Source organism: Tenrec ecaudatus, chromosome 6, assembly GCF_050624435.1.
Source record: "Tenrec ecaudatus isolate mTenEca1 chromosome 6, mTenEca1.hap1, whole genome shotgun sequence".
In the NCBI taxonomy this organism is placed as follows: domain Eukaryota; kingdom Metazoa; phylum Chordata; class Mammalia; order Afrosoricida; family Tenrecidae; genus Tenrec; species Tenrec ecaudatus.
Window position 1 is genome coordinate 120,077,513 of NC_134535.1, and position 13,084 is coordinate 120,090,596.

General features: G+C 43.7%; 1 protein-coding gene across 3 annotated transcripts in view; it reads left to right on the forward strand.

Annotated features, from left to right (window-relative positions):
• The first annotated feature begins 1,161 nt into the window (after positions 1-1,161).
• The window catches only part of LRP6 (LDL receptor related protein 6), a 167,233-nt gene continuing 155,310 nt past the window's right edge, over positions 1,162-13,084 (forward strand). For 2 of the 3 annotated variants that reach the window (XM_075552056.1, XM_075552058.1), the window contains exon 1: positions 1,163-1,499. In XM_075552056.1, the coding sequence (XP_075408171.1) occupies positions 1,445-1,499 (55 nt within the window). In that variant the 5' untranslated portion in view covers positions 1,163-1,444. Of the gene's footprint in view, positions 1,500-13,084 lie in introns of all 3 variants that reach the window. The other variant, XM_075552057.1, reaches the window with a different exon arrangement.

Genomic DNA, 13,084 nt, shown 5'->3' on the forward strand with positions numbered 1-13,084 from the left:
AGTTGTTCAACTCAGAGGGTCTTGCTTTCCTTCTCTGGGCATTGATGACAATCGTAAGAAAACCGGCCCTTCCCCAGGGTTAGTTGTGAACGTCCAATCTGATACGGTGTGCAAGCACTCGGTGAACTCCAGCGACGCGGAGATATTAGTAACACTTTGGAGTAACTCCATTTCCCCCTCCACCTGCCCTCAGGAAAGGGCGTGTGACAACTAGGCTGCTGCACCTGATGGCTTCATTATGGTTAACTCTTGGCTTGCCTCTGCCAAGACAGACCTGCCGTGTGTGTCTTTACACTTGAGTCTAGTTGTAGCAGAGACTGAATCCTCTCCTCTCTAAACTGGACACTGGCCATGGAAGCATGCCGGCGCATTCATTAGGAAATGCAACTTGTAAAATGCGGAGGATTGTGCCTTTGCTCTGTCTTAGGTGCTGACGCATTGATCTGGGAATTTTATCTGTCAGTTTAGACATTTTCAGTTCACGCTCGTCTTCTAGGGTCAGTCTGTTTTCTAGAAAGTCACGTGGGGGGGGGACCGAACCCTCAGTTTTTGAGTTGTGGCCGAAACATCCTTGAAACAGATCCGCGCATAAAGTTGGTTTAACCGGCATTGCATGTTTTATTTTCCAGAGGGGGAAGGATGCTTAAACCGTTTCCAGTCTCCACGATTGGAGCTCCTCCCGCGTGACGGGATCCGCCTCCGCTCGTGGAGCGCGGACGCGCGGCTCCGTCGCCGGCAGCCCCCAAGCCCTCAGCCTGAAGAGCCGGCCGCCTTCGCTCGGGAGCGGCACCCGGCTGGGCCGGCGGCCGCCGCACAAAGAGCCGAGCAGGCGGCGGCCCAGCGGAGCCGCAGAAAGTAGTCCCGTGCACGCCGGCTCCAATGTTGCTCGACGTCGCTTCACGCCCTCCGCGGGGAGGGGACCAAGCAGCCGACCCGGGAAAGAATCCCATCGGAATGCGCCGCCACACCGTCTCCCCTCGTCCGCGTGAGTCCTCCCGCGCTCTCCCGGGAACCCTCCCGGGATCTCCAAGCGGCGTCTGTGCGCGCGGCGCCCGCCCCACTTCGTATGACTTCACTGGGGGGCGCTCGCCCGCGCGCAGGGAGACGGTCACGGCGGTACGTGGCGGCGGCGCCGACCGTATCCCTGCGCCGCTGCGCGCACGGCCGAGGCTGAATGAGGAGCTGCGCGGGGAAAGCCGGGCGCCGGGGAGGAGGCGGCGGGATGGAAGCAGGCAGTGGCGTCGCGCGAGCCCGCGGCCGGGCGGCGCGGTAGGGCGGGCGGCGGCGGCGTGCGCGGAGCCTTGGCGTGCCCCTTTCTTCTTTCTCTGGGAAGCTGGGAAGCATGAGCGTGCAGACCTGCCGCTGCGGCGGCCGCCCGGGCTCGTCGCCTCCCCGCCTTCTGGCCGCCCCTCGCCGGTGAGAGAGGAGAAGGCGAGAAAGGAAGATGGGGGCCTTCCTGAGGAGCCTCCTGGCCTGCAGTTTCTGCGTGCTCCTGAGAGGTGGGAGAGGAGGGCACGGGGAAGTTGTGGGGTTTGCGGGGCGGCCTGCTTGCGCGGGCTTGGGAGGGGAGCGGGAGGAGGACCGCCGAGAGGCCTGGTCGTGGGGAAGGAAGAAGGGGCCTGGGGGAAGGGGCCGAGGCACCGCCTGGCCGGAGACCCGACCCCGAGCGCTGGCAGCGCGGGCTGCCCGCCGCGGGGACCCCCGGCCCCGGGCCTCGCAGAATGACTGCGTGCGCGCTCTGCCCGCCGGCAGGCAGCCGAGCCGGGGGGCTTTGTACGCCTTTCGGTTTGTAAAACGCCCGAGCCCAAGGGGCTTCCAAGCTGGGTTTGCTCCCTCGAAGCCCCCCACCTTCTCCGGGTCTCGTGGACGAACTTTGCGGGCGCTCAGGGATGGTTTTCCCCAGGCCTTGTTCAAACTCATCCTGGGCTTCGGTTCGGGACGTCAGGGTCCTGGGTGAGAGCGCAGTTGGAAAGGGACGCCGGGGCTTAGAGGGCGAACGTTTCAGCGTCGGGAGGCTTCGGAGCGCCGGTCCATTATAAGATAGAAACGTTACCCTGTAAACCCTGGCATCCAGGGCAGGCCCCTATTTTCGGAGCCTGCAAGCGTACAGTTGGCACCTAGAGGCGTAGACCTGCGAGAGTGATTCTGGGGTGAAGGGGCCTGCCCGGCCTGGGACCCAAGTTATCTTTGGCTGATTCCCCCCCCCCCCCCGGGAGGTGCTTGGCACTTGGGTGGGCACCGCTTGCTCTTCTGGATACTTTGTTCCGACCGACCGACCGACCGACCGACAGCGTGAATTCGGCGGTCCCGGGCTAGTTTGAGTTGGCCTGCGAAGCTGACACTTGGCACTGCGGCTTTTATTTTGGGACAGTCGACAGAGTTTATTAAGTGGCCTCACCAGCTTTTCGACAGTTTCCCAAACTTCCTGGTGTTGGGAAGTGGTGGTGTATCTGCTGCTGTGGAGCCTTTACCCCAGAGGAATTTCGAGAGGACTGATAAAGGCTTGTAGCTTGGGCGGTGGTAGTGCTGTCACTTGGGTTTGTGGTCAGTTCTTTTCAGGTGTGAGACCTCTTGGATCTAGGGAGATAGTAAACTCCCATTGAGCAAGCTGGACTTGTTCAGTCTCCCCGACCTACCAAACGTCACAGCACGGAGGCAGAGTTTTTTCTTTAGCTACTCTTGTATTATTATTACTTGTACATACGACATCTACTTAGCCTTAATAATTATGACTCACTGTAGACTTAGTCCCAACTCTTTCCACATGTAAACAAACTCCAGAGGGATAGTAGTCATTGAGTTTTCAGAGAACTTGATACAATGTATGCGACTGAGAGGCTTCGTAATATGTCCGAGTATGTATTTTATTATAGCATACCCCCTGTTAAGAGGATTTTGCTGTAATTGTAAAAAATTATTTAACACAACAGATGTATTTTTTTAAATAAAAAAGAAAGGAGGTGAATAGCATTGACAAATATGAGTCAATTGTTTGATTAGAATCTTGGGGAAATCTAAATCTGTAATCTGGGATGCTTCTGCATGCCCCATTGTATTTCTTGGAGGGGAAGGGTGTGATATAGATGGCATTTGTTTATTTTAACACCAGCTTTGAGCCACTGTTGGATTTGTTCATCACTGGAGTTTAGATAAGTTGCACTTGAAGTAATATGCTTTGAACCATGGTGCCATGTAACAAGACCTAGAAGCTGTAATAAATTGCTTCATTTCTACTAGCAAAAATAATTTTCCAAAAGTGGATATCTCGTTTTACATGTAGCATAATAATGGGATAAGATGATTTTAAATTTAATTGTATTTAACTGTGAGTTCACATTTGAATTAAAAATTGAAAGATTATATTGTTCGTAATTTAGATTCATTTCAGTCTTTGGTAATGTCATCCTATGTTATAATAGTGACACTTAGCCAACCTTGGACTCAGCGCAACAAAGTGCAATTTATTGCTTTAAGTACTTGTTTTTTTCATGAAATAGTTGGGGTTTTAACATTGAGGAGATGAAATATTCTGGGAGTTCTTTATCCTTGTAGTTCTGTTAAATCAGTAGTTGAAAGTCAGGACATAATGCTGCAATCATTCTGGCTGTCTTCCTGTCCCTAGCTTGCAGTGAGTGACAAAGGTAATGGAAAGGTTTGCGGATTTCAGTCCTAAAATTGTGAGCTTTAACCCCAGGCATCACCAAGTAACTCTGATTCTGGATTATTCATTCAGCTTCTGTGGGACTCAGTTTCTTTGCCCTTACTGAGTTAGGGGTAATAATAAATATCTGACTGTCTTGCAGAATTATTGGGAATATTAAATAATGATTTTAAAGTGCTTTGGAAATTCTAGGAAGCCCTGGTGGCTTTGTGGTTTTGAGTTAAGCTGCTAACTGCAAAGTCAGCAGTTCAAAACCCCCAGCTGCTCTGCAGGGAAAAGATGGGGTTCACGGTTGCTACGAGTTGGCTTGGACTCAATGGCAGTGAGTTTTGTTTTTAAATGCTATTTTTGGTTAGTTTTTGTGTTTATAGCTCCCGATTCTGGAGATTGGAGATTCAATTTGTGTCAAAAATATACCACACTAAACCTATTGCTGTCCAAGTTGATTTCAGTTCGCTTGACCACCGTGCAACACAGAATCGCCCCTAGGTTTTCTAAGATTGTACCATAATGTTTATGGGAGCCGATTGCCACACCTTTTTCCTGGAGAAAGACTGTCCCACCTTTCGGTTAGCAGCTGAGGGTTTAATCATTGCTCAACTGGGGCTCCTTCTTATTTGTATGAGATTGACTAGTAGAGATAGTATGGTGATCGATCCCGCTAGTCTGACTGCTTCATTTATAAGGTGAGAAGCTCTGACTCAGAACAGTTATAAACTGATCAAGATTTAACAGCTAATCAATGATAGAACCAAATGCAAACCAAGCTCTTTGCCATTGAGTTGATTCTAACTCACGGCAGCCCCACATATTACTGGGTAGTACTCCTCCATTGGATTTTTGGGGTGTCATTTTAATGGCAGTAGCTGGCCAGACATTTCTTTTGTAGTAGTGTTGAGGGAGTCTGATCCACCAACCTTCAGGCTAGTCATGTACTGAAGGTAGACGAGGATCTGTTGCTCCTTCTTTCTGCAAATGAGAAGTGAATTTTTACCTTCTGTTAGGCTCTCAGAATATATGCGTGCGTGAAATAGATACGGTCCCTGCTCTGCAGAACTCACAGCCCAGGGTGCTATCATGATCATTTTCTTATTTCCATCCATGGACCTGTTTACCCTAACTGGAAAAGATTATACCTCTGGTTTTCTAGAGGAAATATTTTTGATAATATTTAAAAGTTTTTGAATACCAGTAATGTAGAATCAACCATACAACAACTAACAACAAAGTTTACTTCAAGACGACTTTAAGAAAAATCATTTTATTGGGGGCTCATACAACTCTTACCACAATCCATACATACATCAATTGTGTAAGGCACATTTGTACATTCGCTGCCCTCAAACACTCAAAACATTTGCTCTTCACTTAAGCCCTTGGCATCAGCTCCTCATTTTTTCCCCTTCCCTCTCTGCTCCCCACTCCCTCCTGAACCCTTGATAATTTATAAATTATTATTTTGTCATATCTTACACTGTCCGATGTCTCCCTTCACCCACTTTCCTGTTGTCTGTCCCCCAGAGAGGAGGTTATATGTAGATCCCTGTAATTGGTTCCCCCTTTCCACTCCACCCTCAAGAAGACTTTTATAGTTAAATTAAAAGGCTTTGTTAATTTTTTTTTGTATCATGATAATTGGATAAGTAGATTCTGGTTCTGAGTTTGCCATTAACTAGCTGTATGACTTTGATAAGTCACTTAATTTCTGTATTCTTTATTTTCTTCATTAGGCCAATGAATCCTTTTGGAGAATGACAGTTCTTATTGCCACATTAAAAAAATACTGAGGTAAAGAGATCAGTTTTAACTTCAATTCAGTAGATCCTAAATTTGTCAGCGAACTTTTAAATAACATTCCATTGAACCACTATTTCCAGCAACCCACTTGGGGAGGACCTGAACCAGGTAATCCCCAGAGTATTAGGTTGAAACATGTGAATTACAGATCTAGGATACATAGTTCTGTGTGCTTTTTTCTCATCCCTATTTAATTACCTGGCCTTGGTTTTGCTCTTTTGGCAAGGGAATAATTTGGTTATGAAACATTAAGGTTTCAACTCATTGTTAATCAGCAGGACTAACAGTAATTTCCCATGGGCCAGTTTTTCAGAGAATAGTTTTCTTGGCTTTAATTGGAGGGTTTTCCATTGGTCTTAACTGAAATACTGTTTTCTCATAGCTGCACCTTGTTAAACTATCAGACATCACTTCTTTTTAGAATATCTGTTGAGGCTCTGTGAAAGAATATATAAATGGAAAATATGTGAATGTTTTTATCTGAAGAATTTGACCACATTGGAAAAAGAAGTACTTTGGGCTATAGCATTGTTTGTGCTATGGGTAAATTAACTCTGAAGATCCCAAACTCAAACCATATTTGTCCCCATTCCAAAAAAAACCCTGACAATATTATAATCATGGAACAATATTTTCACTATCACAAACAAGTAAAATTTTGCTGAAGCAATTAAAAATTGCTTTAACAGCACATTGTTGGGGAACTGCAAGAAATTCAAGTAGAATTCAGAAGAGGACATGCAATGAAGGATATTATTGCTAATGTCAGGCTGAAAGTAGGGAATATCGAATGATGGTTACTCATATTTATTGATTATAACAAGTTATGGGTAACGTGTAGAATGGGAATTCCAGAACACTTAGCTGTGCTCACGTGAAATCTGTGTAGACCAGCAGGTAGTTTGAAGTGAGCAAGGGCACGCTGCATGGTTTAAAATCAGAACAGGTGTGCTTCAGGGCTGTGTCCTCAGACCATCCTTGTTCAGTCGGTATGCTGAGCAGGTCATCAGAAGCTGGGCTGTGTGAAGAGGAGCACAGTGTCAAGAGTGGAGGAAGGTTCATTGACACGCTTCGATACACAAAAGTTAGGACTTTTTTGCTTGAAGTGCATATTGATGAAGATGGAAGACTAGCCTTCAGTATGTAATATACATTAACATCAAAGAAACCCAAATCCTCACAATTGGGTTAATAAGAGACATCAAGATAAATAGATAAAAGGTTGAAACTGTGATCGAGTTCATTTTACTTGGATCTGCAATCAGTGCTGATGGAAGCAGCAAATGATGCATCACATTGGGCAGATCTGCTACACAAGACCTCTTTAAAGTGCTGAAGAGCAGGGCGTCTCAGCCTCCATCTGTCAGGTAAGGAAGATAGCAGTACATATTGCATAGAGGAAAGAGTTCTGGTGGTGTAGTGGGTTACATGTTGGGCTGCTAATGACAGGGTCATGAGTTCGAACCCATCAACCACTCTATAGGAGAACGTTGAGACTTTCTGCTCCCGTATGGATTTATAGCCTGGAAACCCTCAGGGCCAGTTCTACCCTATCCTATAGCATTGCTTTGAGTTGGAATTTACTCGATTGCAGTGAGTTTAGCTTTTTGGTTTATTGCATTGGACAAATCTGCAGCAAAAAACCTCTTTGAAGCGTTAACAAAAACGTCACTGAACTTATATATCATGTTTTACTTACCCATTTACCTGTTGAAGGAGATTTAAGTTGTTTCTACCTCTTGACTATTGTGAATAGTGCTGCAATGAACATTGCTGTCTTCATATCTGGTTTTTCTTTTTGTTTTTGGGGTTGTTTTTTTTTTGTATTTAGAAGTGAAATTGTGAAAGCACAGCTTTTTGAAGTTACAAAAATAAATATTTAAGTGCCTGTTCTGTTTTTAGTTGACAAAAGTTTAGTGACACATTGGTTCACTAACCTCTCATATTTCTGTAGCCTTAGGAATAACCCTTGTCTTTAAACCCTACATTTAGTGCTATCTCAGTACATTTAGTTGTACTTGAAACTTTTGGTTTTGAAAATGGCATTGATCACTTTTGATAGATTACTGTAATTTTGGAGCTTGACAGATAAGTGCTTTTGTATGGGTGGTTAAATAAAAGTAAATCTGTACCTAGGTAAAGAGAGACTTTACTCAAAAAGATGGCTGCAATAGAAAGAATGCTCAACCAGAAGATCTAAGTACCTCAAAATCAAACAGAATGAGGCTTTTCTTGTACAGGAGGGCAGGAACCTCCGATGTTTAAGAAAGATTGTTTATCTCTAAACAACATTTTTGAGTGTTGTGAAGTTGGCCTTCAACTCATGGGCGGGGAGGGGGGACTCCATGCCATGCCCAGTGAAGGGAAATGCTGCCGAGTCCCGCGCCAGCTTCATGGTTGGTTATGGATCCTGATGCTATGAGCCATAGGGGTTCATTGGTTGATTTGGAAGCAGATTTTCCTAATCTATCTTGGTTTGGAAGCTCAGGAACTTACTCAGCATTATAGCACCACGTAGCCGCTGATAGAGATAAGTGGTGACTGTTGGCTGGGAATTGAACTTTGGTCTTTCGTATGGAAGGTGATAATTCTATGCACCACCCATGCCTCCAAACATACAGAGTCATTATGAAGTCCATCTCAGTTTTGGTCTGGTCATTTACACAGGAATGGCGAAAAATGGCAATTTACCTTTTATGTGTGAGAGTTTTTGTAAGGAATCTTAGATTGAACTTTTGAAAGCTCTCTGAGTCTAGGAGAACGTACTATTAGATTTTACCTGCAATACCTATTGATTTAGGTGAATTCCTCTCATCTTGAGATACTCAAAAATAAATGTTGACCCTTTTGTCCTGCTAGGAATAGCATTCATTACTTCACTCGTGAAACTTGAAACCCTGTAAGTCAGGTACCAGGCCAGGTTTCCCAACTACTATCCCCTTAAAAGTGTCTTGCCACTGGTGGGATTGTAAACACTGGAAATGATAGGACACTTTCTCAAACAACAAATAGATACTTCAAATGAGTCAGCAATCACTTTGCTAGCCACACACCCTAAAGAAGTAAGAGCCAAAGCACGAGCAGGTAAGTGTTTATCACAGCACTCTTCCCAATAGCAGGAAGAAGGAAACAACCTAAATGCTCATTGTAAAGACTAATGATGAAACTGAAGCCCCTCATTACTGAAACCCAAATGAAGGCTGAGCATGCTAGTGGGACAAGAGGAAAGTAAAGGGAAATAGAGGAAAGAGCTAGGAGGCAAAGGACATTCATAGAGGTCTAATGCAGGCATGCATTTATGTCGATGGGGAAATATAGATTTAGTATTTAGTACTAAGGTAGCAGATGGACATTGGGCCTCCACTCAAGTACTTCCTCAATGCAGGAACACTTTGTCCTATTAAACTGGCATTCCATGATACTCATCTTCTGACACAATAGCTGAAAACAAAGTGGGTGCATAAGCAAATTGGTGAAGAAAGCTGATGGTGCCTGGCTGTCGAAAGATATAGCAAGTGGGGTCTTAAAGGCTTGAAGATAAACAAGTGGCCATCTATCTGAGAAGCAACAAAGCCCACATGGAAGAAGCACACCAGCCTGTTTGATCACAAGGTGTCCATGGGATCAGGCATCAAAGAACAATCATATTATTGTGAATGAGGGGGAGTGCAGAACGGGATCCAAAGCCCATCTGTAGGCAACTGGACATCCCCTTAGAGAAGGGTTGGGGGGAGGAGATGAGCCAGTTAGGGTGCAGTATAGCACCTACAGACATACAACTTTCCTCTAGTTCTTTAATGCTTCCTTTCCCCCCCACCCCCCACTATCATGATCCCAATTCACCTTACAAATCTGGCTAGACCAGAGGATGTACTCTGGTACAGATAGGAACTGGAATCACAGGGGATCCAGGACTGATGTACCCCTCAGGACCAATAATGAGAGTAGCTGTACCAGGAGGGTAAGGGTAAGGTAGGGTAGAAAGGGGGAACCGATACAAGAATCTACATATAACCCCCTCCCTAGGGGACGGACAGCAGAAAACTGGGTGAAGGGAGACATTGGATAGTTTAAGACATGACAAAATACCGTTTTCCCGAAAATAAGACAGTGTCTTATATTAATTTTCGCTCCCAAAGATGTGCTAGGTCTTATTTTCAGGGGATGTCTTATTTTTCCATGAAGAAGAATACGGTACACATTTATTGTTTTATGAAAAGAGACCTCACACTTGTGTCTGCTCTGGCCGTGCTGCAGTGCAGTGAGCTGTGCGGTGGTGCCTGGCACTACGGTCCAGAGGCCAGAGTTACAGTAGCTTCTGGAGGTTTTATTTTCGGGGGAAGCTTTGTATTTCGGTGAGAGGCAAAACCGTACGTAGGTCTTACTTTTGGGGGATGTCTTACTTTTGGGGAAACAGGGTAATAATGATATACATTATCATGGGTTCATGAGGGAGAGGGGGTAGGAGCGGGGAAAATAAGCTGCGACCAAGGGCTCAAGTAGAAAGCCAATGTTTTGGGAATGATGAAGGCAACACATATACAAATGTGCTTGACACAATGGATGGATGTATGGATTGTGATAAGAGTTGTTTGAGCCCCCAATAAAATGATTTAAAGAAAAGAAACTGAAGCCCCTCATGGCATGGATGGACTTAGGGAACATTATGTTGAGTGAAATTAGTCAATGACAAAAGACAAATATTGTATGAGATTACTGTTAGAAAAGAAAAACCAACACAAACCTTTTCATACCCCAAACCCCTAATTTTGATGATTGGATGGGGGAAGTGAGGGACAGGGAAGCAGCAGGCTAGAGGATAGACAGGTGCTGACTTGGTTGAAGGGAAGGTATTTTACAAGAGGCAGAAGAGGAGTCACGGGGGAGGATGGGGGAGGTGTTAGGGGTTTGACAAGTAGTTTAAGTTGTTGGATATAAATTTGATTATCTGAAATGTAAACCCCCACCTAGTGTCTGGCCATAGCTAACTAAATGAGCATCATTTTCAAATAGGACAGTCCGGTCATATCTTTGGTTGTGTAACTAGTATTTTCAATTATGTGCTTTTAATGAGGGCAGTCTATTGCAAAGGAATATATTGCTATGAAAGAAGACTATACAGTATAATATCCAATTCTGGTATGGGATTAGGCAAGAGGGAAAATGTCTTTTGTCTGACTTTGTTGTGAGTTATAGATCACTTAAGAGAAAGGAAAAGGGGTCTTCTCTCCAAAGCATAGTCAGGGGTCCTCAAACTTTTTAAAACAGGGGGCCAGTTCACTGTCTCTCAGACCTTTTGGAGGGCCGGACTATAGTTTTTTAAAAAAGTATGAACAAATTCCGATGCACACTGCCCATATCTTATTTTGAAGTAAAAAAACAAATGGGGTAAAACACCTGGCGGCCTGGATAAATGTCCTCGGCGGGCCGCAGTTTGAGGACCCCTGGGCCATAGATCATTCAAGCATCAGCGATGTTTTAAACAAAGTTCATAATTATTTAAAAAAAATTAGTTTAGTTTTGACAGCTTCACCAACATACAATTTACATGTCACTATTAAACATCACCACTATCAATTCCAGGATATTTCTTCTTCCTTGTACTTGTTAGCTGTCCTTTTTCTTACTGCTTCTCCTTCCATGCCCTTTTAAAATGATTAATCCAGTTATTTCTGTAGGATTACCTACCGAATTTTCATATACTGAAAAACATACAAAATCAAAACACAAACAGCCCAACAGGAGTGACCGAATGAAACACAGAAAAACCTCATTTGCAAACAAAGTAAAAAATATTAAAAACAGGAGCAATGATAACATTGATCAAGAGAACACTGACCAGGTGTTTCACATTTTGACCTAACTCCAACTTCATAACCGTCCCTACAGTGTACTGTGTCTGACAACAAGGCCTTTCCCATTCTTGGCCCAGAGTCGGGATTCACCTGAAGCTTAATGGACATGGGGGATCCTGTGAAGGGGTTTTGGGTTTTCACTGTTATCCATAGCCTTCTGCAAAATGAGTGTTTCTTTTTAGGCTCTGTTACCATTCTTTCCTCCAGGCTTGATTTTTATTACTTAGAATTTTTATGTAGAATATATATATATGTGTGTGTGTGTGTGTATGTTTTTCCCCTTCAAATCACCAGTCTTGGATGACATACGCTGGTATGCTTCTTTGTGGACGTAGCTGATGTCTCTCACTTAAATGGCTACTTGTTTTAAAACAAGCCATAAGACCCCTGGTAGCTGGCACCATCAACTTTCTTCACCACACTTTGCTATAGCAGCCATATTTTCAGTGATCACTTCATGGGGCCAGGCATTGACTAGGGCCATGTCATAAGAGCGAATTGCTCTTAAATTGGAATAGTGTTTGGGGTCTTAAAAGCTTGTATTCAAACAAGCAGCCATCTAAATGAAACATCAACTAGGCTCACATTATAGAAGCGCGCCAGCCTGTGTGATCCAAAGATGACAGTAACAAAATCCAAATATGAAGGGAAAAGTATCAGCTTAAATTGTGAACACCCAATTTGTAGAAGGCTATGGAGGAAATGGGAGCCCCAAACCCACCTGCAGACTCTCTAGTCAGATGAAGCCTCTGGCAGATCCCCTCTGGCCACAGGTGAGGGGCTCAACAGCTTTACTGTCAGACAGAGAATATTGTAAATGTGATTATGGTGGATTGAACCATGGTATAATGTGGTACTTGGTCAGTTGACCTCCCTCTTGACCCAACCTGAATTTGCTCGGGGCTCAAATCTTTCTCGCTTGTTCCATAACAGACATTTCTTCTCTGGCCTTCTAAATATTGTTGGTGATCTTTTCCTTTTTATCTTTACATTAGTGTTATTTCTTCTTTCTGTTTCATTTTGTTTTTATTGGCTCTGTTAGGTTTCCCAGAAGTGTATGATATATGCATATTTTATTAAGAAAACTACTAACAAAAAAAGGGGTGGGAGGCCAAAGTTGACCAGTGGTTACTATGGGTGAAGGAGGAAGAATTTTTGTTTAAGGGATATTGAATTAATGATGGTGAAATAATTTGGAAAAGGATATCAATATATAACATGAAGAGTATAATCAATGGCACTGAATTATACATGTAGAAGTTATTGAATTGGAGAATGTTTTGTTTTATGCCATAATTAAAAATATAATAATGAGTACAAGAAAGAAGAAAAGGTTCTAAAATTGGTTGTGGTAATGATTGTACAACTCTTCTTGTTATAATTGAACTGTTGAATTGTATGACATATGAATCGCCAATAAAACTTTTAAAAAAAGAACTAATTGCTCTTAGACTAGGGTTACAATTAAGTACAAGTTGAAAATCCATTCATATATTTAAAGTTTATATATGTGTCTGGTTCACTTAAAAAACATTATTTTGTGGAAGGACATTATAAATTATCCCCTGGGGCATATGGTAGTTCTTTTGATATTACTATTAATTTAGCCACAGACTTTAAAACACTCTCAAGAAAAAGAAGATATACATAAAATACATAGCTTGCTGATTTGTACAGATTACCATTTTGGATGACTGGACAGTATTTACACAAAGAATGAGGGCTTGAGATAAGACAAACCTTTGACTAATGTTCCTTCATAAAGGTAGAG